Source organism: Armigeres subalbatus, chromosome 3, assembly GCF_024139115.2.
Source record: "Armigeres subalbatus isolate Guangzhou_Male chromosome 3, GZ_Asu_2, whole genome shotgun sequence".
NCBI lineage: Eukaryota > Metazoa > Arthropoda > Insecta > Diptera > Culicidae > Armigeres > Armigeres subalbatus.
Window position 1 is genome coordinate 23,290,838 of NC_085141.1, and position 23,938 is coordinate 23,314,775.

The 23,938-nt window shown below is 45.2% G+C and overlaps 1 protein-coding gene across 4 annotated transcripts in view; it reads right to left on the bottom strand.

The window, feature by feature from the left end:
• Positions 1 to 2,722: 2,722 nt before the first annotated feature.
• Positions 2,723 to 23,938, bottom strand: part of LOC134220555 (non-canonical poly(A) RNA polymerase protein Trf4-1-like) — an 84,400-nt gene continuing 63,184 nt past the window's right edge. For all 4 annotated transcript variants that reach the window (XM_062699642.1, XM_062699641.1, XM_062699645.1 and 1 more), the window contains 5 exons: positions 8,037 to 8,215; positions 7,512 to 7,961; positions 7,311 to 7,448; positions 6,626 to 7,251; positions 2,723 to 4,613 (listed from right to left, as the gene is read on the bottom strand). In XM_062699642.1, the coding sequence (XP_062555626.1) occupies positions 4,059 to 4,613; positions 6,626 to 7,251; positions 7,311 to 7,448; positions 7,512 to 7,961; positions 8,037 to 8,215 (1,948 nt within the window). In that variant the 3' untranslated portion in view covers positions 2,723 to 4,058. The remainder of the gene's footprint in view (positions 4,614 to 6,625; positions 7,252 to 7,310; positions 7,449 to 7,511; positions 7,962 to 8,036; positions 8,216 to 23,938) is intronic.

The window sequence follows — 23,938 nt, forward strand, 5'->3', positions numbered from 1 at the left end:
CTCTTTATCACTTTATTACAGGCCTTGAAAATTTAAATTATGTCACAGTTTCATATTGTCTTCTCCCGAAAGATACTTGGAGAGGTTCTAGACATAATACCTCCCCTATTCTTTCATGGACAACTCTTTATATAAATTCTGAAAGTAGGTAAAGACCTTGCATGCTTACCAGCCACCCTTCTAAACTATCCACGTGGATTGTAGATGACCCTAAAAGCATGGTATATTTTATGGACGGTCCTCAGGACACATCACGCAGTGCTATGTGTCTTTTTGTGTGATTGTTATATGTCTTTTTTTAGTGTGACAAATATGCGTCCATTTATCCCGGTGTGACAAGTATGCGTCCATTTGTTCGAATGTGACAAATTGACTTCAGATTGTTTTCGAGTTTTGTAGAATAAAACCTCTGTTTTGACAAAATATTTCGAAAATACGTATCAAATTATGACGTTAGACATCAAAACCTCAAAAATGTTAAAATGTAACATGTGACATTTATGCGTCCAACGGCAGCTGTCGTCGAATCCCACTGAAGTAGTCGCCTATGTGATCTCACTCATGGTTATCTATGCTTACCGAGAAAGCAGGGAGGCCATGCGAGATTTGACACTTGTGTGTTCAGAGGCAGATCAGCACTAGTCAAGAATTATCATCTGAGCCTACTTCCACCAAGTTGGCAAAACTGGGTGGCAGGATTGAACGGCGTGCTACGGTTTTATCGGACGGAAGACAGCCTAGCAATTAGCCCACTCGTCGTTTCAGGTCGGTGTCATCCGGTTTTACTAAGAGAGTAGAATGTCTGGACTGCCAGCCCTCGTATCCAAAATATATACTGCCTGTAATCGCATAACTGTCCCATATGAATAGGAAACCCAGCAAAGATGGGACAACTATGCGGTTACAGGCAGTATAGTCCATTAACGCGCGCTGCCAGAACCACAATTGGGACTTAACTGGCATCAGTCCCAATGCTCTTTTCAGCACTCCCGGGTGCGACGTCATATTGTCAGCTTCAGTATTAAACCGAGCCTGAGGATATGACCAGATTTACACCGTTACACACTACTACAGAGTATCTATATTCCAACGTAACGGGTCAACGCCAACTTTACCTGAGTTACCTGAAGTGTCTGGCTGCAGATTTTCGTTTTGCCCTTATACAACAACGGAGGGGTTTAGCACACAGCTCAATAGTAAACGTCTAATGTTAACGACGTATTGGCCAGTGTTACATCGCAGCTAGGAGGCTCGGAAATACGTTGAAAAATTAGAGTTTCGGGTGTTTCAGTCAAAGTAAAATCGCATGAATAGCATATTATTTGTGTTTTTTGGCTTGATTGCCACATACTTTCATTTTTTTCTTGTTTATTTACAACATCGTTTTAACGTTTTTTTTTTGTTTTGATTTGTTTCTAATTTAATTAAATATTATTTTACAGATAAATTACACTGCTTTTTTGTTTTGCGTTTATTATAATTTATTTACCTTTAGATTTTGTACTCAGTATGACTGTTTTTTTGCATTCCTTCTGTCGCTTGTTTTAGAATCACCCTCGTTAAGTAATTTGGCTACGTGTTGTTTCGTCAAAAAGGAGAAGTCGGATTGTTTTTTTATTCAGCAGAGAAATGTATCCGACACTTCAGTAATTCGATACACAATATCAAGACAAAATTTTCAAAACGACTTATCTGCTTTTGTAAACAAAGATTCAAACGATGATTTGACGAATCTGATAGCTCTCCCACGCAAACCAACACCATCAACAGGTGCGGAATCCATCACCTACCTATTGATGGTGTTGGTTTGCGTGGGAGAGCTATCAGATTCGTCAAATCGTCATTTGAATCTTTGTTTACAAAAGCAGATAAGTCGTTTTGAAAATTTTGTCTTGATATGACAAGCGATTAGAAAGATGAATATATGTGCGTACAAAGGCTCATATTTTTTAGCAAACGGTGTTGTCGGTTTCGAATTATTGCACATCCGTCCCCTTTGAATTGCGCATTGTGAAGATAAATTGAAAACAAGAATAAGTGAACCAAAATGATCTATAAAACATTTTTTAGAGCTTTATCGTAGAATATAAATATTAAATTTGTTGAAGAAATACGCGAATAACGATGGAGGTAATTCACATAGAAATACGTCATTTACGACACTCAAAAATATATAAAAAGTGGATATGCTTAGTTTTTAAGAAATTTTATTGAAGAGATGACATATTTAACATGTCCGTGACAGCAATTCTTTTCCAAAAATTAATCAAAAGAGTGGAATGTATTGCAAAGACCTGAAACAGAGGCTGCTAAAACGAAACAATAAGAAGGATATAAAGATATTAATCTTGTATAATGAACAGGTTAAAGTCACTCAAAGTTGCTCTCATCGTGTTCTTTTTTGTCAACAAATAGAGTCGTGCGGGATGGGAATAACGGTTGTGATTAGAAAATAGTAAAAGCATGTGTTGACAACCGTCTGCTTGGCCATGGGTACTGCTGCGGCTGCCGTGGCTTTGTGTTTCTGCCTCTAAATTCATAACAGTCCCATGTTTGCTTGATTTCTACATGGGACTGTTATGAATTTATGGGCAGAGTATGACAGAATGAATGGTAAAAATAAAATGTTAACCATTCCCATCCCTAGCCAGGACCGTTCCGAGCAGTTCCGCGAAACCAAATTTTGAATTTCTTTCTTGTGTATGAAATTGGTTCACGCGACTTTTTGGCTGGCCTAAAACATCATTTATCATTATTTCACAATCTTCCGGATGTTCTCGTGCACAACGAACGTTTTCCTCTTTTTTTGGATTGCTTTTCTACCTGTCTCTTATCAATTTAGTCTGTATCCTGTTCTAGTTTGCCTAATCATAGTTACAATATTGAAGCTTTCAATTAAAATACTCTTCAAACTTTCCCTTTATGCTGAATTACACTTTCGCGCCGACAATGGTCAAATAACGAGGGTTCTTCTAATTTTCTAATTTGTTTAGCTTTCATTTACTTTTGGATTCTTAAGGTATAACCAGTCGATAGGAAGAGTACATCACTTGGTGCTTCTTAAAGTTGTCGGTTCAGGACACGCAAACGTGGCTTAAAACCCCGAGATGTTTTTTTTTTGTTTTTAAAACTCGACTCCTTGATTACGTAGTTTATCGCCCTTTTGATCCGAAGGATCAAATGTATGGGCGAGAATTACATAAAGGAGAAAGGGACTATTTCAACTACCGGATTGGGGTACCGGGGTACCGCACTTTCAAAGTTTGTAATTGCTTTACATTTTTTTTTGAGAATTTCGAATGTTTGTTTTTGGGTATGTGTCGGTTGCTACGTCCTATGGTTTGTGATTTTTTTGCTTACTTATCTCAATTGAGTAATCCCTAAACGATAATCACGTTCTATCACGCGCGTTTAAATGAGCTTAATGGAGGCTTTTAACTCTTACTATTTCTTAACTGGTATGTTTTTTTTTTGTTTGACTAAGATTTGCGGATTTCTATGTTTTTCATTGCATTAGTTTCGTCCTTATTCTGTTGATGGGCAGTGACTACACGCATGGAAAGTATAGAGATATAAGTATGCCAACCATGTATTCTAGGATCCCCTCGAGTAGTATTCATGTAATAGAAAAAAACGCTATACAAGTGGCAGCTGTACACATTTAGAGACAAAATTATATGAATATATGATAGGTAATAATATTGATAAACGTGGACGATGATCATGATTCCAATCATGTAGACGTTCAGAGAGTGTACGCAAGAGAACAATTACTTCCTTAAGCAGTAACTTGCTCTCTACACACCTAATAATATCTATTTGAAAGTTTACAACCGTATAGTTGGATTACCATACGTTTCGGGGGTCAGGAATTTCTCTTGCGATTTGAAATGTTCACAAATGTATACCTACTTGCACTTAGTAGTAGCATTGATGTGTTTCTCTAAAACAAAGTGGTGGGAGCACTCGGCGCCTACATGTAGACTTTGCGCTGGCCACATTCCTGTCTAGAAGCAATAATGCACGTATCGTGCACAGTGCTGATGGCGGGTGTTATATCATCGGCTTTCCATGCCGCTTCCTGAGTTACTGCCACCGCTTCCCGAGCCACCGCCACCGATCGGGCCGCCCTTCTTGTCCGTCGGAGAGATGGTCTTCTTGCGCTTGGAAGAACTCGTCGCCGGATTCACATTCTGTGCCGACGACTTTTTGCTTAGGCTGTACAACTGCTGGCTCGGTTGCTGTTGCAGTTGAATCGGTTTCTGATCCTTGTTCCCACTGGTGTTGTTATTGGTCTGATGTAGATTCTCTTCCTTGCTAGTAAGGTTGATGATGTTAGCGTTGTTGTTGTTGTTGTTGGGCTGAATCAAATATTGCTCTAACATGTTGCTCATCTGCGACCGTCGCTGCTTGCTATTATGTCGCACCAAACCGGACGATTGATTGTTGTTGTTGTTGTTGTTGGGGACCACCGTGCCGTGCCGGCCTCCCATGTTGCCTCCCATAGATGCCATCCGTTCGGAACTACTCCTTGGGGTATAGATGTTGAGAGGTGCATTCTTTCCACCGCCTATGATCTGATGCGGGGAGGACGTACTTCGTCGGTTATTCATCTGTGGAACGAAAACATTTGTATGGCAATGTAACACATCAGAAAATACTCCTTAAAAAATAAAATCAAATGTTAGTGAAATAATTAGACACATTGCAATAATTTAGTCCAGTTTGGCTCGTTTGCAAATCATCCAAATCATCAGATGAGTCAACAGAATCAACGCATCAAAAATCGTGAAATCTTTGTCTATGTTTTTCAATTCTGGCTTGGAGGCATAAGAACTTGATCTCGTATCTCCATCGACGATGCATTAAAAATTGTCGACCACACAGGGGCTACCCCAAATGGCATAATGCCGTTCGGCAAAAGGCCGTTTTGCATACAGTGAATATTCGCTAATTGGGTTTTATTTAGTTGGGGAGCTTTCAAGTTGGGGTTCGCTAATTGGGGCAGCTAAACGTCAAAATGTGATGCCAAAAACGCATTGACATTTCCGTGTTGACGCGTAAAATTTTCCTTTGTTTAATGCGAAAAGTAAACAACATTGACGCTTGTCAAAACGCTCCAATTTATGAATGGCATTCGATAGTTGGGGTGAGGTCGTACCTGAATTAGCGAACGATCACTGTAATGCCATTTAACTAAATGAGTTGAATAGCCAGTTCAAATACCATTTGGCATAACGACCATTAGGCATAAACACAAAATGATATTAGGGCCATAATAAATGCCTGGAATCGAGAATCGATATGCCCCGAATCGGGTCGATTATGTCCAAAACTCCTAAGTGTAAGTTTTTTGGGCACTGCAAGAAGGTTGTTATGTTGCGTTTCAAAGCTGTTCTGCCCTTTTATCTAACTTCTACTTGCGATAATAATTGAAAAAAAATATAAAAGCTCTAGACAGACGCGTGCTTTACAAGAACCCTCTGTCTTATTGCCTTATTCTAGGCCCATGCGTGTTTACAGGAGAAATTTACTTTTCGCCTAATTCCGGGCAAGTTTGTGATTTAAATGAAGAATTAATGTATTCATTAGCCTTATTTTTGACAAATGCGATTTGCAGTCATTTATTCCTTTGAAGTTGCCATTGATGCCTTTGCCATTTTACCGACAAATGGGTGCATCAAATGGAGGAATGATCTACTTATTATTATAATTCTTCCAAGCGTGCTTTTTAAGAATGAGTTATTAAATCTTTCGCGCTATAAGAGGAAGTTGCTCATTTGCCTAATTTCGAGCGCACGCGAGAAAAGGAATTATATACGCTTCGACTTATTCCGTGTGAAGGCGTACTTTTGAAGAAGGGATCATCTACTCTATTCAAGGATGTTAACGATCATTCTGTAATTTGCGTTAGATCATTTAATAGTTTGTCAATAACACATTCCAGAAGCTGAATTTCAATGTTGTATGGTGGACTTCTAGTGCGAAGGTTTTTCTACAACTTTGCCTAATAATTCGTTATTAGAATTCAACTAATAACGGAGTTAGAGCGCTAGTTGCAGTAACTTAAACTAAATGATTGAAATTTTGTTATCATTTAGTCTAATTTACTGAAACTATAGCTATAACTCCGTTACTAGTGGAATTCAAACAACGAACCATTAGGCAGAGTTGTAGAAAAACCTTCGCACTAGAAGTCCACCACACAACATATTTTGAAATTCAGCTTCTGGAATGTGTTATTGACAAACTACTAAATGATCGAACGCAAATTACTGAATGATCGTTAACATCCTTGACTCTTTTGCCTTATTTCAGGCAAAAGAGTACTTTTAAAGAAGCCTTTGCTTTATTTCGGGCAAATATCCTACAGATCATCGCCGCAGAGGCAAACAAAGGGGCTTCTGACGACAAAGCCTCAACAGAGAAATGTTGATAAGAATTTGATCTGGATGTTGATAAGAATTTGATCTGAACCCACATTAAGGCTGGAGTAAGTAACCGCCTAAGCCCTGTTTACCCCTAGAGGTGCTTAGGACCCATAGATGTACCTATCTCCAAGTGTTTTTTTTTTTACTAAATAACACAAACTTATAACACGACACATTATTAAGGTGTTACTCACGGTATAGTTAATCATTTGATTTTCATTAATCCCATCGAGCATCTGTTGCTGTTGTTGCTGCTGCTGCTGCTGTTGGACAAGTTGCAGGTTGATCACATTGTTATCAGTTTCGTGCCCATGGGCTGGGAGCGAGGTAAGCACAACTACGGGACCACCTCCCCCGGTGGTCCCGTTCGGATGGTGCATTGTATGGTGCTCATGCACCAGCTCCGGAGATCGGTTTATACTCGTCGGGGAAATGTCCCTCGACGCAGAATTCGAGTCAGCGTCGCTGTCCATACTTTCTTCGGAGGTGTCCACACTCGATAAACTGTTTCTCCGCCGGTTGTAGATAATATGCGGGTGCTGTTGTACTTGCTGTTGCGGCTGCGGTAGGAGGTGTAGTGGAATATGCGGGTTCAGTGGGTCGTTCAGTATCGTCGGCACTATCGTTTGCGCCGCTATCAGTCTTGATTCGAACGTTTCCTTGATCCATTTGCGGTACTCAATCACCTCGTCCGTCACTCGTATTATCCGACCGAGGATACTCTGCCGTTTGCAATCGTTGAGGAATTTGTTCAGCGGGGAGACGGCCTGCATCAGCACGATATATGCGTATTCGAAGGCTTGCTTCACTTGGAGGGCACCTGCGGGGGGAAGGAAAAGTTAAACGCTGATTTGATGTTGATGGGACAAGAAACATTACCGTAAGAAGACCGTCCGATGTCGTTCCCTGGTGTTAGTGGATCTTCGATGCACAGTAAACTAGGCCTGTGACCATCGATCATCTCACGCTGTAGCTCTTCTTTGGGTATATATCGTCCGCCATTTTTAACACTAATTCCTGTGTAGAAAAATAGTCAGGCATTAAAAACTGATACAACAGTCGTAAAATTAGCTAATTTACCAGTCTTCATGTAGTTGAACTTTCTACCGTAAAGTTCGAAAAATTCTAACAGCAACACGCCCAAATTGCGGGTCTGGTTTTGGTTGGCCCGCGGGTGCAGTTGCAGAAAGCTGATACACATCAGTATCAGCGAGTAGGATGAAATGCCTCCGGTAAAGACCTCGTTCAGATCTCGCTGCAGCAGGAACTGCTTCAGCACAAGCACCAGTTTGGCCAGCACCGGGTACTTGCGCTTGAAGTCCTTGATCAGCTCAGCTGATTGCACCCCGGACTGCATATTGAAGGAGATGTCCACTTTGACCTGCGTTTCCCGATCGGTCAACTTGACGATCGGAACGGACGCCTTGTCGAGGACGCGTACCGACATCGGTTCGGCAATGCCGCGGTTGATCAGTTCGATCTCGAGCGTTCTTAGCGGGAGTTTTTCCCACAGCCCGATCACGACGAGATCTTTGAAAAGAAACGAGTAACGGAAAATATGCTGGGTAACGCAGCGCAAACAAGAAACGTATTAAAACAGCTTACCTATATCACTAGTTGGGAGGTACAGCCCGGTGCGGAACGATCCGAACATCTCCACCCGGGCCGCTGGCCAGAGATTCAACACGATTTGCTCTATCCGAGCAACCACCTGTACCCTCAGCGCATGCTCTGTCTGTGTCGGCACCATGTGAGCGTAGAATTGCTCGATTTCCTCGTGCAATCTGGAATTGACGAAAAAGAAATGGAAACACGGGTTTAAGTTTCACGTCCGATTGTATGCATTACATGAGTGGTTGTAGTAAAGAAATGAGCAAAAAAAAAATGCGACAGAAAAACGGCGATCTGCAATCGCGGATCGACAATTGCCACAATGAACACTTTCTTTTTTGGCAATCGTCCCTCGCCAGTTTAATACCCTCGTGTGGAGTGATTACGTTTCCAAAATGATGACCCTGGCGATTTTTTGTTGTTGTTTTCGTACCTTCCATCCGCCTAACGGAGTAAAATGCCGAGGCGTTTTCTTGGATTGACTCACGTTGTTGTAAATAATGGACTTCAGAGGAATCTATTTTTGGACTATGATAGGAGATCTCCGATGAGTGACGTATAGCATTCATTAGGGGCAGTGGTTTTCAAGCTGTATGCTTTATGTTAGGTTGACAATCGCTTCATATTTTTTACAACTTTTGCACAATTTTTGTAATATTGCTTTTGAAGACTGATTGGATGATGAGATTCAATGATAAAAAAAATTGACAACAAAAAAGGATAATTTCAATCAATTATTGACTTGTATTTAAATTCGAAAGATCACATCACGCTCTATCTGGTAAAAGGACGAATGTCGCGAAATGGAATGATTCAACTACAGCAAACATTCGCAAACCTCAACCCATAACGAGTGCAGCATTTTAACTGGGCTTTAACGATGCATTGTTATGAATATGATCACTGTTTTACATGGGATGAGAAGAATATACCATTTAGAAGCCCTTCCTTGTAAAGTGCTTGTTTTTAATAAGAAAATTATTTTGAGCTTTTAGTGGAATGTATTTACTTGTCATAAGACGAGTTCGTTTTCATTTCATTTATTTAGTTAACATCTAAACAGATAACACTGAATCAACAATTTGACCCCACAATGCACGGTTCGAGGCCGCATCTCTCCATCTTCGGATACTCCCCACGCTCGCCAAGTCGTTCTGCACCTGGTCTGCCTATCTCGCTCGCTGCGCTCCACGCCGTCTCGTACCTGCCGGATCGGAAGCGAACACTATCTTTGCAGGGTTGCTGTCCGGCATTCTTGCAACATGTCCTGCCCATCGTACCCTTCCGGCTTTAGCTACCTTCTGGATACTGGGTTCGCCGTAGAGTTGGGCGAGCTCATGATTCATTCTTCGCCGCCACACATCGTCTTCTTGCACACCGCCAAAGATGGTCCTAAGTACCCGTCTCTCGAATACTCCGAGTGCTTGCAAGTCCTCCTCGAGCATTGTCCATGTTTCATGTCCGTAGAGGAGCAAATAAATTGACTGGATCTGTTGAAAATCGTACCCCGGCTGTTACACCCGGCTCTCCGCATAACACCTTCTAGCGCAATGTTGAACAACAGGCACGAAAGTCCATCACCTTGTCTTAGTCCCCGGCGCGATTCGAACGAACTGGAGTGTTCGCCCGAAATCTTCACACAGTTTTGCACACCATCCACCGTTGCTTTGATCAGTCTGGTAAGCTTCCCAGGGAAGCTGTTCTCGTCCATAATTTTCCATAGCTCTACGCGGTCTATACTGTCGTATGCCGCCTTGAAATCAACGAACAGATGGTGCGTTGGGACCTGGTATTCACGGCATTTTTGAAGGATTTGCCGTACAGTAAAGATCTGGTCCGTTGTCGAGCGGCCGTCAACGAAGCCGGCTTGATAACTTCCCACAAACTCGTTCACTAATGGTGACAGACGACGGAAGATGATCTGGGATATCACTTTGTAGGCGGCATTAAGGATGGTGATCGCTCGAAAGTTCTCACATTCCAGTTTGTCGCCTTTCTTGTAGATGGGGCATATAACCCCTTCCTTCCACTCCTCCGGTAGCTGTTCGGTTTCCCAGATTCTGACTATCAGTTTGTGCAGGCAAGTGGCCAGCTTTTCCGGGCCCATCTTGATGAGCTCAGCTCCGATACCATCCTTACCAGCGGCTTTGTTGGTCTTTAGCTGTTGAATGGCATCCTTAATTTCCCTCAAGGTGGGGGCTGGTTGGCTTCCATCGTCCGCTGAACTGACGTAGTCATCTCCTCCGCTGCCTTGACTTTCACTGCCTGTACTCTCAGCGCCATTCAGATGTTCCTCGTAGTGCTGCTTCCACCTTTCGATCACCACACGTTCGTCCGTCAAGATGCTCCCATCCTTATCCCGGCACATTTCGGCTCGCGGCACGAAGCCTTTGCGGGATGCGTTGAGCTTCTGGTAGAACTTGCGTGTATCTTGAGAACGGCACAGCTGTTCCATCTCCTCGCACTCCGCTTCTTCCAGGCGGCGTTTCTTCTCCTGAAAAGGCGGGTCTGCTGTCTCCGCTTCCGTCTATAACGTTCCACGTTCTGCCGGGTACCTTGCTGCAGCGCGACCGCCCGCGCTGCGTCCTTCTCCTCCAGAATCTGTCTGCACTCTTCGTCGAACCAATCGTTCCGCCGACTTCGACCCATATACCCGACGTTGTTCTCCGCTGCGTCGTTAATGGCTGCTTTGACTGTATTCCAGCAGTCCTCAAGAGGGGCCCCATCGAGCTCACCCTCTTCCGGCAACGCTGCCTCGAGATGCTGCGCGTATGCAGTGGCGACATCAGGTTGCTTCAGTCGCTCTAGGTCGTACCGCGGCGGTTGTCGGTACCGAGCATTGTTGATGACGGATAGTTTTGGGCGCAGTTTAACCATCACCAGATAGTGGTCAGAGTCGATGTTAGCGCCACGATATGTCCTGACGTCGATAATGTCGGAGAAGTGCCGTCCATCAATCAGAACGTGGTCGATTTGTGATTCTGTCTGCAATGGTGATCTCCAGGTGTACCGATACGGGAGACTGTGTTGGAAGTAGGTGCTGCGAATGGCCATATTCTTGGAGGCGGCGAAATCAATTAGTCGTAGGCCGTTTTCGTTCGTCAGCCGGTGAGCGCTGAACTTTCCAATATGCGGTCTAAACTCCTCCTCTTGGCCAACCTGAGCGTTCAAATCTCCTATGATGATTTTGACGTCGTGGCTTGGGCAGCTGTCGTACTCACGTTCCAGCTGCGCGTAGAATGCGTCCTTATCATCATCAGTGCTTCCGGAGTGTGGGCTATGGACGTTGATTATGCTGAAGTTGAAGAACCGGCCTTTGATCCTCAACCTGCACATTCTTTCATTGATCGGCCACCACCCGATCACGCGCCTTTGCATATCGCCCATCACTATGAAAGCTGTTCCCAGCTCGTGTGTGTTGCCGCAGCTCTGGTAGATGGTATAATTACCTCTAAACGTTCGCACCATTGATCCTTTCCAACAAACCTCCTGCAGCGCTACGATGCCGAATCGGCGAGTATGCGTGTGCTCCCGATGAAGTTGAGAGATTTGCAGTTCCACGAACCGAGTTTCCAATCGCTAGTCGCTTTTCGTCGCAGTAAAGACGAGTTCGTACAATTCCATTTAATTCCACCACTTGATTGTACCTTTGACAGATACGTATTTTGACCTCAACAGTAAGGCCGTCTTCAGTGTCTCGTAATTGACTCTACTTAAGTCGATATCTATATAGTGGATCACAGAATATCATGAAAATTGGTGGTTCTGTTCCTTATCACAAAATATTTATATCCCACATTTAAAATGGGTTCACTTTTTGCAAGTTATCGGGGCACTTTTAAATGTGTGTGTTTTATTTTCTTGAGCAAGGGTAAACAGGAATCTGCAAACAGACACCTGAGGAGGTTAACTCAGGTAGTGTGGGGATGGGCTCACCCGACCCACTAAAACCAAAACCCTTTCGCCAGCCCGTACCCCCCGGTCTGCAATTAAGCAATACATCAGGGGAGGACTATTGAGAACGCTCACGCCTATGCTAACGCACTCGACGTTATTAAACATCGACTTCAAGGGTGGTAACCTCACCACCCGTCGACCACAAGCTATGATAGTAACATATCGGCCTGTACCATAAACTCGCCTAGGAGACGAGCACCCTAACAACAAACACCGCGCGGTTAGCCATAACCTCTTATCTACATACGGAGGTCACCGCAGCCCACCCGCAACGGTTTTGTTGTCGGGGTGAGCATGCTGTTCACTGCATCACAGTAGTCTCTACCGCAGCTGTTGGTTTTGTCCAAGACGCCACCAGTTTCGACATAATCTGTTGAGACGCCGTTGCGGATGATAATCCATGCTACACCCGCTATCAACCTACGGACTTGACTATGCACCGCCGATTTGTTGGACGTCGTTCGTGTAATTGAGCTTATCGTCGATCATCACACCCAAATGCTTTAATTACCTCACGGAGTTGACTGTGCGTGCGGTTCTGAAAATAACTTTTCAGTATCCTGCACAGATAATCCGGGACCCTCAAGCGATGCAAGGAGCCGGCTCAACCTGCCCAGCTAGCATTGTTAAACGCATTCTTTACATCAAGTGTAATCAATGCGCAGTACCTAATACCTCGCCTATTCAAACCACGCGCTACCTTTGCCGTATCCGTTACCGACCGAATTGCTTCGATGGTAGAACGGCCTTTACGGAAACCATACTGGTTGCTAGATAAGCCACCAGCACACTCCGTATAGTCCGACAATCTATTCAGGATCACTTTCTCTAGCAACTTCCCAGCTGTGTCGAGTAGGCAAATTGGCCTGTATGCCGAAGGATCTCCCGAAGGTTTGCCGGGCTTCGGCATTAGCACCAATTTTTGCCGTTTCCAACGGTCTGGGAAGTTTCTATCATCCAGGCATTGTTGAAGGCAGCTCCAAAACATATCTGGATCAGCAAGAATGGCGTGTTTAAGGACCAGGTTTGAAATACCATCCGGGCCGCCTTATTGAGCTTAAGTTTTCTTGCAGCTACGATAAGCTCCTCGTTAGTCACTAGCGGTACCACGTCGACTGACTCGTACGGTGTAGCGGGCCAGTTCGATGATTCATGTTTCGAAAACAACCCTTTTACTATTCTGGCTAACATCTCTGGGGATCTCTCAGGAGGCGTGCTGTTGGTCCTAGCCACCACTATCCTGTATGCATCCCCCCATGGGGTGTCATTGGCCATCCCGCACAGCTGCTCAAAGCAGGCTCTCTTGCTACATTTTATCTCGTAGTTCAGAGCTCTCCTCGCTGACTGGAATACTCGGCGTCTATCCACTCTTTCAGTGTTTGTTCTAGCACGTCGCAACCCTCTTTTAGCTCTAAGGCAGGTTCTACGGAGATCTGCGATCGTGTTCGACCACCAGTACACTGGTTGTGGATTACCGGGAAGTTTGGTCTTTCTTGGCATCTTTATCTCGCAGGCACAATCAACTCTAAAACGTACTTCCATGCCGCGCTGCAGAAGGTCACATCGATGCATGAATCATCGGTCCTCTGAACGTTGGCACTTGGCCTCTTTCAGCAGGACTACATTTAGTGCCGCTAAAGACTCTAGCAGGATATGACCTCTAGCGTTAGTGAACCAGGAAGCCCAGTCCACTGCACACCTGCTACAACTACTGGTTTTAAACCAGTTAGTCTCGCCGCAAGAATATCGACTACGCTAGTAGCAGCTACAAAACCTTTACCTTTACTAAGAAAAAACCCTCATCGACAGGATATGATATTATCTCCTGGATGGGGTATCGCTTACAAGTCCAGATTACTACCATACCGTACTTGTCCGCTATCTAGCTGCTGTTTCCAACAGGGATGTGGTATGGGTTGAACAGCAAGGCAACTCAATAACCGACTGTTATAGCAGCAGTTGAGCTGCCTTGCAGTGGTTTGGGTTTAGCTGTGTTACTTGCATGTCTGGACCTTTCTAGAGGCCGGACAGGCCTGAGCACCGGTAAGATGCCTGTTGTCTGTGCCCGGAGGACAGATCAGACATCTTGGCGCAGCCTGACAGGTGCGAGCTTGGTGGTTTTCAGCTCCACACCTACGGCATAGCTTACTGCAGTCAGGCCCTTTGAGTCATGAGATTTATGACCGTGGCCAAGGCACCTGTAACAGGCTTGAATTGGTTGGCTTGTGCTCAACGACCACACCGACCAGCCCACTTTCTGTTTTGCCTTATCCAGCACCTTCTTGGCCTCAGCCACAGGTACTTGCAATGAGGCAACCTGCATTCCCGCACAGCCTTTGCGTAACCGAATCGCGGATTCCTGGAGTGGATCTCGACATCGCATTGATTTCTCAGTGCGTCTACCAGGTCTCCGGATGCAGTTAACATCTCCTCCTAGACTAGAGAGCTTTTCGTTGCATCTCATAGACTTCAAGACGTCGGCGTAGCTTTTATCGACAGTCTTGACGATAATCGCCTCACCTCTGTCTTTTCGCTTGCCACTGCCATTGGAAGACGCATCCTTTTTCTCACGGGCTCTACACTTTTTAGCAGTGGCCTGCTCCGCACTCCTTGCGGCTTGTTGACGACTCCTTTTCGCCTTTTTGGGATTTACAAACTCCGTCCACGGTAGGTCCTCCTCCCGGCGGTCCTCAGTTACCCTCTTTGGTAGAGGCACTGTTTTCCGTCGATCCTTAGGGCCAACTGTCCGCTCAATCCTTTCCGGGCGAGTTTTCGCATTTCTCCTCTTCGGCGGCACTGTAACCCTTTTAGCTACATTCAGGTCCACCACCTGCGTGACCTTACAGCCACTTCTCCTATGTATGGAGACGAACTTTCGACTAAGGCCACTTCGTCTAGCAAAAGGATCCTTCTTACTTACAGACACCGCTTCTCCATCTAAAAATTTTTGTTTAGTTTAGAGAATCATTGCTGTTGGGTCGCCTTATTTATCCCATAATTATTTATGCTATTTATGCTGATACCGACAATGTGAGCCACCCACCTCGAGTTTGCATCGGTGGTGACGAAATCGAGGTGGTAGAAGAATTTGTGTACTTGGCTGGAAATCGTACGTACTTTGGACTCCGTAAGACGCTCCGATCGAATAGAGTTCGCCGCCGTACCAAACTGACAATCTACAAAACGCTCATTAGACCGGTAGTCCTCTAAGGACACGAGACCTGGACGATGCTCGTGGAGGACCAACGCGCACTTGGAGTTTTCGAAAGGAAAGTGCTGCGTACCATCTATGGTGGGGTGCAGATGGCGGACGGTACGTGGAGGAGGCGAATAAACCACGAGTTGCATCAGCTGTTGGAAGAACCATCCATCGTTCACACCGCGAAAATCGGACGACTGCGGTGGGCCGGGCACGTAGCCAGAATGTCGGACAGTAACCCGGTGAAAATGGTTCTCGACAACGATCTGACGGACACAAGAAGGCGAAGTGCGCAGCGGGCAAGGTGGATCGATCAGGTGGAAGATGACTTGCGGACCCTCCGTAGACTGCGTGGTTGGCAACGTGTAGCCTTGGACCGAGCCGAATGGAGAAGACTCTTATATACCGCACAGGCCACTTCGGCCTTAGTCTGAATAAATGAATAAATAAATGATACCGTTTCTGGTACGGCCTCTTGCCCTCGAGGAACCGTCGACAGGTCCTAGAAGAGGAACCGTCCTAAACCCCAGACTACTGGTCTATAGCCAACGGTAGTCAACGGGGTGAGCACGCAAGGCCTCTTTTAGTCCTCGAGTCTCAGGGTCGATGGAGGTAATGGGGAGGTTTTCGAAATTCGTACTAAAAATCGGAAGCTTGAAGGTTAGGTTACAAACAGTTTACTTACTGTAAGTATGGAGGTGACAATGTCAGACTACCTACAAGGCCATCTTGATGCACGACGTTCGTGTGGATCGGCCGACGGACGATGTGGCCGGTTTGAGGTCTGACGGGTGACGTTGTCCTTTCAAGACTTGCGGACGGATGTTCAAAATGGGTCGACGGATAATGGAACTCTTCGAATTGCAGATGGAGGGTTCGGCTGACTGATGGCGTGGTTCGCCGGAATGGCCAACGGATGGCACGATGCGAAACTCGCAAGTTTGCCGATGAATGGTTCGGCCGACGAAAGGCGTGGCCGATTGAAGGGCTGACGGATGACGGAATTCTTCAAATTGCCGATGGAGGGTTCGGCCGACTGATGGCGTGGTTCGCCGGAATGGCCGACGGATGGCGCGATGCGTGGACTTGTCCAACGGATGGTAAAACTCGCCCAGTTTAGCCCATAGCAACCGGTTTCAGAAGGAGTGCAGGCTCTCCAGCCAAAAAAACTTTTAACACAATGATTTTTCGGAGGGAAATCGCTAGCGAACTATCCACTTTGACTGCCGAAAACCAAGAGAGCACCGCTTCGCATTGTTCGCTTCCCTATACCTCCTTTCGGCTATCGTCCAAATTCCCATCCGTTCCGTATGCCGTAGCGCTAGCATCCCAGCTACCAACGAAAGCCTTTATGCTGCTACCACGCAAACTTGCACCCACCAGAGCAAACAGTGTTCTGAAAGAGCATCTGAGCCTACCCCACGCAGTTTGACAACTGTGTGACAGGATTGTACCGTGTGCTACGGTACCGGCCCGCCACAGTTTTATGGGTCGCAAGACAGCCTGACGATTAGCCCATTCGCCGTTTCAGGTCGGTGAAACCCGGCCTTATTAAGAGAATAGAATTTCCAGACAACCAGCCTTCGCTGGTATATATTGCAATATTCAAAAACATAGTCAAATAACATGCATCCAGTATACTATAATCAGGATCTTACTGGAATCAACCCTGATGTGCCGATGGCACTCCCTCGGCTTGTGCTTTGTTGGCGGCACACTTGTGGTTTTTTGGGAGGGATTTAGCAGAGCCCACTGCTAAACCCCACCACGTCCTAGGCAGACCCCCCTAGTCGCAGTTATTTGGGGAGGGGTCGTAAAGTCCTTGGACATAGTCCCTGCTGCCCCAAAAATGTGTGTAATGACTATGTTACAGTAACTATAAATCCATGGAGACACATGGTAGTTTAGTCCCATGAGTATGACGCGAAAACCCAAAACCTGATAGCTTCAAAAAAAAAATATATCAAAAACCTGGATTCCTGGAGTGGATCTCGACATCGCATTGATTAATCAGTGCGTCTACCAGGTCTCCGGATGCAGTTAACATCTCCTCCTAGACTAGAGAGCTTTTCGTTGCATCTCATAGACTTCAAGACGTCGGCGTAGCTTTTATCGTCAGTCTTGACGATAATCGCCTCACCTCTGTCTTTTCGCTTGCCACTGCCATTGGAAGGCGCATCCTTTTTTCCACAGGCTATAACCTTTTTAGCAGTGGCCTGCTCCGCTCCATTTACCGCACTTCTTGCGGCTAATTGACGACTACTCTTCGCCTTATTGGGATTTACGAACTCCGTCCACGGCAGGTCCTCCTCCCGGCGGTCCTCAGTTACCCTCTTTGGTACACTGTTTTCGTTGATCCTTAGGGCCAACTGTCCTCTCAATCCTTTCCGGGCGAGTTTTCGCATTTCTCCTCTTCGGCGGCACTGTAACCCTTTTAGCTACATTCAGGTCCACCACCTGCGTGACCTTACTTAGCTTCGGAGTTCCGCAACCTGGCTCTCCGCCAGCCGCTTCTCCTATGTAAGGAGACGAAACTCCGACTAAGGCCACTTCGTCTAGCGAAAGGGTCCTTCTTACTTACAGACACCGCTTCTCCATCTAATTTTTTTGGTCTAGTTGAGTGAATCATTGCTGTTGGGTCCCCCTTGCGGCTGCTGTCGAATCCTGCTGGTGTAGTCGCCTTATTTATCCCATAATTATTTATGCTGATACCGACAATGTGAGCCACCCACCGCGAGTTTGCATCGGTGGTGACGAAATCGAGGTGGTAGAAGAATTTGTGTACTTGGGCTCACTGGTGACTGTGGCATAGTGGCATAGTGGCTGTAAATCGTACATACTTTGGACTCCGTAAGACGCTCCGATCGAATAGAATTCGCCGCCGTACCAAACTGACAATCTACAAAACGCTCATTAGACCGGTAGTCCTCTACGGACACGAGACCTGGACGATGCTCGTGGAGGACCAACGCGCACTTGGAGTTTTCGAAAGGAAAGTGCTGCGTACCATCTATGGTGGGGTGCAGATGGCGGACGGTACGTGGAGGAGGCGAATGAACCACGAGTTGCATCATCTGTTGGGAGAACCATCCATCGTTCACACCGCGAAAATCGGGCGACTTCAGTGGGCCGGGCACGTAGCCAGAATGTCGGACAGTAACCCGGTGAAAATGGTTCTCGACAACGATCCGACGGGCACAAGAAGGCGATGTGCGCAGCGGGCAAGGTGGATCGATCAGGTGGAAGATGACTTGCGGACCCTCCGTAGACTGCGTGGTTGGCAACGTGTAGCCTTGGACCGAGCCGAATGGAGAAGACTCTTATATACCGCACAGGCCACTTCGGCCTTAGTCTGAATAAATGAATAAATAAATGATACCGTTTCTGGTACGGCCTCTTGCCCTCGAGGAACCGTCGACAGGTCCTAGAAGAGGAACCGTCCTAAACCCCAGACTACTGGTCTATAGCCAACGGTAGTCAACGGGGTGAGCACGCAAGGCCTCTTTTAGTCCTCGAGTCCCAGGGTCGATGGAGGTAATGGGGAGGTCTTCGGACTTGCTAAAAATCGGAAACTTGGAGGTTAGGTTACAAACAGTTTACTTACGGTAAGTATGGAGGTGACAATGTCAGACTACCTACAAGGCCATCTTGCTGCTCGACGTTCGTGTGGTTCGGCCGACGGATGATGTGGCCGGTTGGAGGTCTGACGGGTGACGTTGTCCTTACAAGACTTGCGGACGGATGTCCAAAATGGGTCGACGGATGATGGAACTCTTTGAATTGCAGATGGAGGGTTCGGCCGACTGATGGCGTGGTTCGCCGGAATGGCCGACGGATGGCACGATGCGGAACTCGCAAGTTTGCCGATGAATGGTTCGGCCGACGAAAGGCGTGGCCGGTTGAAGGGCTGACGGATGACGGAATTCTCCAAATTGCCGATGGAGGGTTCGGCCGACTGATGGCGTGGTTCGCCGGAATGGCCGACGGATGGCGCGATGCGTGGACTTGTCCAACGGATGGTAAAACTCGCCCAATTTAGCCCAAAGCAACCGGTTTCAGAAGGAGTGCAGGCTCTCCAGCCAACAAAACTTTTAACACAATGACTTTTCGGAGGGAAATCGCTAGCGAACTATCCACTTTGACTGCCGAAAACCAAGAGAGCACCGCTTCGCATTGTTCGCTTCCCTATACCTCCTTTCGGCTATCGTCCAAATTCCCATCCGTTCCGTATGCCGTAGCGCTAGCATCCCAGCTACCAACGAAAGCCTTTATGCTGCTACCACGCAAACTTGCACCCACCAGGACAAACAGTGTTCTGAAAGAGCATCTGAGCCTACCCCACGCAGTTTGACAACTGTGTGACAGGATTGTACCGTGTGCTACGGTACCGGCCCGCCACAGTTTTATGGGTCGCAAGACAGCCTGACGATTAGCCCATTCGCCGTTTCAGGTCGGTGAAACCCGGCCTTATTAAGAGAATAGAATTTCCAGACAACCAGCCTTCGCTTCACAATATTGCAATATTCAAAAACATAGTCAAATAACATGTATCCAGTATACTATAATCAGGATCTTACTGGAATCAACCCTGATGTGCCGATGGCACTCCCTCGGCTTGTGCTTTGTTGGCGGCACACTTGTGGTTTTTTGGGAGGGATTTAGCAGAGCCCACTGCTAAACCCCACCACGTCCTAGGCAGACCCCCCTAGTCGCAGTTATTTGGGGAGGGGTCGTAAAGTCCTTGGACATAGTCCCTGCTGCCCCAAAAATGTGTGTAATGACTATGTTACAGTAACTATAAATCCATGGAGACACATGGTAGTTTAGTCCCATGAGTATGACGCGAAAACCCAAAACCTGATAGCTTAAAAAAAAATATCTCAAAAACTCAAAGTTTTCTAATTCCAATCTTTCAGTGCCGAAGGTCATTAGGCCTAAGGCCATTTGGCCGACAGTCATTAGGCCTAATGAGAAGTTGAAAGTGAGAAGTGAAGAAGAAAGAAGGAAGAAAGTAAAAGGAATAACGAAGAAAAAGGAAAGAAGGAGGAAGATGGAAGAAGAAAGAAGAGAGAAAGAAGAAGGAATAAGAAAAAAGGAAGAAGGAAGATCTATGAAGAGAGAAAACAGGAGGAAGAAGGGAGATGAAAGAAGCATAGCATAGTATAGCATAGTTACGGTGTACTTCGTAGATTGGACACTAGTGATACTCATGTTTTTCTTTTGAAATCCTCATTCAGATTGCTATCAGAAATCAAGGTGGGTTTGGACTTTGATTTCAATCTAGGATAAAAATCACAAAAGCATGAGGATTTCTACTCCTGGCCACGCCCAATTTCACCGTAACTTGGGAGGGGAAGGAAGTGTTGATGTAGTACTTACTTAACGAGAGGCCCCCGAGTCAGCGACACCCTCATTAAGTACCACGGAGTGGGATATTGGGGAAGGTATTCGTTGGGTCAGGATTTGCCTGTAGCTGACAATGTGACCGTGGTAGATCTTACACCGTAACACACCACGCAAAGGTATCTACCCAGCGTTACGGGGAGGAAGAAGGGAGATGAAAGAAGGAAGAAAAGAAGAAAGAAGGGAGCAGGAAGAAGAAATTAAGAAGAAAAAAGAAGGAAGACGCAAGAAGGAAAATAAAAAAGAAAAAACTAGAAAGAATGAAGAGGAAAAAAGGAAAACAGTTCTCACGCTTTGCTTCTAATACTTCTTTGCCTCTATCCACATATTGTACGATACGACAGAAAATATTAATTATATGACCATGCAGCGAGGCAAAGAAATATCCTTGGTTCGCAGACAATGTGAAACAATTGCAGCCCATTAGGAAAGATATATACAGGTCTGGATGATCCAAGTTCGTTCGCGAAATATAGCATTCATTTACTTTGTCCAACAAGCGAGTGATAATCTACGCCTTGCCCTCGAGAAGAAACAATTAGCAGAATTTAAAAAAAAAACACCTGTCGATGACATATACCTGATTACAATTGTAGTATAGTATAAGAGAACAGATACGGATCAATCCCGAACGCATGAAAATTGCAACCAGTTGAACGGGCTGGGTAAAAAGTTCATCGAACGCTAAACAGTGCCGGCACAAAACCAGAGATCAAGGTTGATCTGAATTGCACACGGCTTGCGCGCACTGCTCGGTCGTTTGTTGTCCCCGTTCGATAGTGTAAATAATTCAAACAATAATGATAAATGAGATACAGCGAAAAAATGATGCATTATTGTTGCTGACTAGTTAATCTGCCAATAATCATCTGGTATGCATATCAACAAAATTGGCACAAAGAACAGCGTAGAGCACGATGCGATATAGATGATTTGCGATACGTGTTCCAGTTTTCCAGTTTTAAAATGTACCGAACGATGTCACCCCCTTCGAGCAAGTTTTGAATGGTTACCAGGTTTTTGTTAACTTCCTTTCATCGAGCAGACTTAGTCAAGTGTCCATTTTTCTCGATCTGTACTGAAGCGCGTACTGTACAGCAATTCAAGCGGAGAATCATGAATAATATGACTGTAAATCGTTCGTTTGTGCTCTTGTGGTTGAATATGTTCAACCACGTGGTCGCTAGTAGCTGATGTTCCAAATTGGCTCGGTGGAGCCGATATGAATTCACCATTATATAGAGCTTAGACATACCGACAGACGTTCCGGCTGCTGGGCACACTTTTCTTGCATCTTCGCTCACTTGCTCTCCCCTTTCTTGTTCTCGCCCATGTCAGAGCACGGTGGGACACACATGCGGACAAAAATCAAAGCACTGACTGTGACCAGCTTGAGAGACAGATGAGCATAACGTGAGCATGGCTTTCCTCGCTAGGTAAGTCTTACCGCTGCGCTCTAGAGATGTGAGTATCGCACAACCAAAGACAGTCACAGGCATCACCGCACCGCTATACGTAAGCCCAACAACAATGTAACGATGAAAGCATTCGGAAATTACCCAGCTAGCAGCCGCACTGTCGCACACAGTTGATCAATAGCCAATCCAATTTAATTTGTTAAAAGGTGTTGTAATTCTAAGAATTCAAATTTTTCGAAATAGTTTCAAGGTAAATAAGTTCAAAATGCATGAAATAAATCACGGAGTAATAAAAAAATAGAATTAAAGTTGTACTTTTGTAAAATCAGCAAACAATAATAAGTTTGGTTTATCCAGTTGCCGGCCACCGTGCACCGTTGTCGATTGCATAGCCGAAGGGCTACCAAGGGAAGAAGTTGGAAACGAAGCAAAAGTTTTAATTATCGAACGTTTTTGGGGGGTAGGCTAAAGCGTCGCTTAAACACCATCAATTTCCAAAATCGGTGATCAGTCGACTGAATTTTGGACATCGGAAATCTACAGCGCACCACGGATCGAATTACCTATCTGGGCAATAATAGAGCGCTAATTAAATTAAAGCTTTTGGCTCTAGCACGGTCACGCATTGCATGATTTATAAATTTCTGTTTCTTGTCGGTATCTTTGCTTTTTCATTAGGCGTCGTTAGTTTTCACTCTTTCAGCTGTTGGCTCTGGCGGATGCCGTCCGGTTCAAACCGAACCAGCAACACAAGCGGAAAATAGTTGCGTTATATTTATATAATTTTCCAGTATGAGATGTTTAACTTCTTCTTTTATTGATAAATTTAATAGACGAATATTATTTTTGAAATTCTAATTCATCTTCGATTTAATTGGGCTGATTCTTAAAACCTATAATATGTAAATAAGTTGATTTTACCATGTGGTCTTGGAATTTTTTCTTTTGTACTTTTGATCTTGCTTTCTTTTTTTGGGTATTCAGTTGGAGCTTCCTGGTAGCTTAGTTTGGCAAGGCTGAACCCGTCCCTACGTTCCCCCTACTAGGACACAAACCGACAATGGACTAGCCTATGATGGACACTTGAACATCGTGTGCAATCAATGGTTAGATCTTGTGCCGGAGTAGTTTTTTAAATTTGCAGTTTCCTATTAATAGCGTTTGAATCATATTCCCAATTCCCATCACACAAAAGAAGATTGTTCTAAAATTTTATTAGGTCAATCGCAATTTCTTAAAACGACGCATCCGCTTCTGCAGGCAGAAATTCAAACGTCGCTCGGACGAATCCAACAGCAGTTCCTCGCAGACAGAAGCATTCTACTACGTATTGATGTATCTGGTACTTAGCTGGTTAGCTTAGCTTGGTTGACTGTACCCATCGTAGTTGCAAGTCGTGATTGGCCGAAAAACAAGAAATAATGCACAGCTCACCAATTGAATAGTTATCTCTGGACTAGAAAGCTATTCTCACTGTACATGCTACGGAGTTTCTTTGATTCAATACCAATAACGATGCCAGCCACGTCCTCACAGTCAATTAGGATAAGGGGAGGAAAATTAGTTCGACACTCATTGCTACAAGAGACCGAGGAATCCTCTGCATCTCCATGAGCGCACTGGAAAGGAATAGTATGTTAGTTGGGAAGGAAATATATTGGAAGTCGCCTTGGTAAGTGACTAATTATTTCTTTTGAACGACGCCATATTCTTGATGAGACAAAAACGGAAAAACAACGCGTGTCTAACGTATTTTTCCGAAGACTGATTCAGCTTAGCTTAGCTTAGCTTAGACTGACTGTACATATCAATGGTTGCTACTCCGTGATTGATCAGAACTGGTGCAAATTGCACTAGGATCCAAGTAAATAGTGGTTGGGATTTACCAACTATTCTCGAAGTGCACGTTTCAGCAGCTC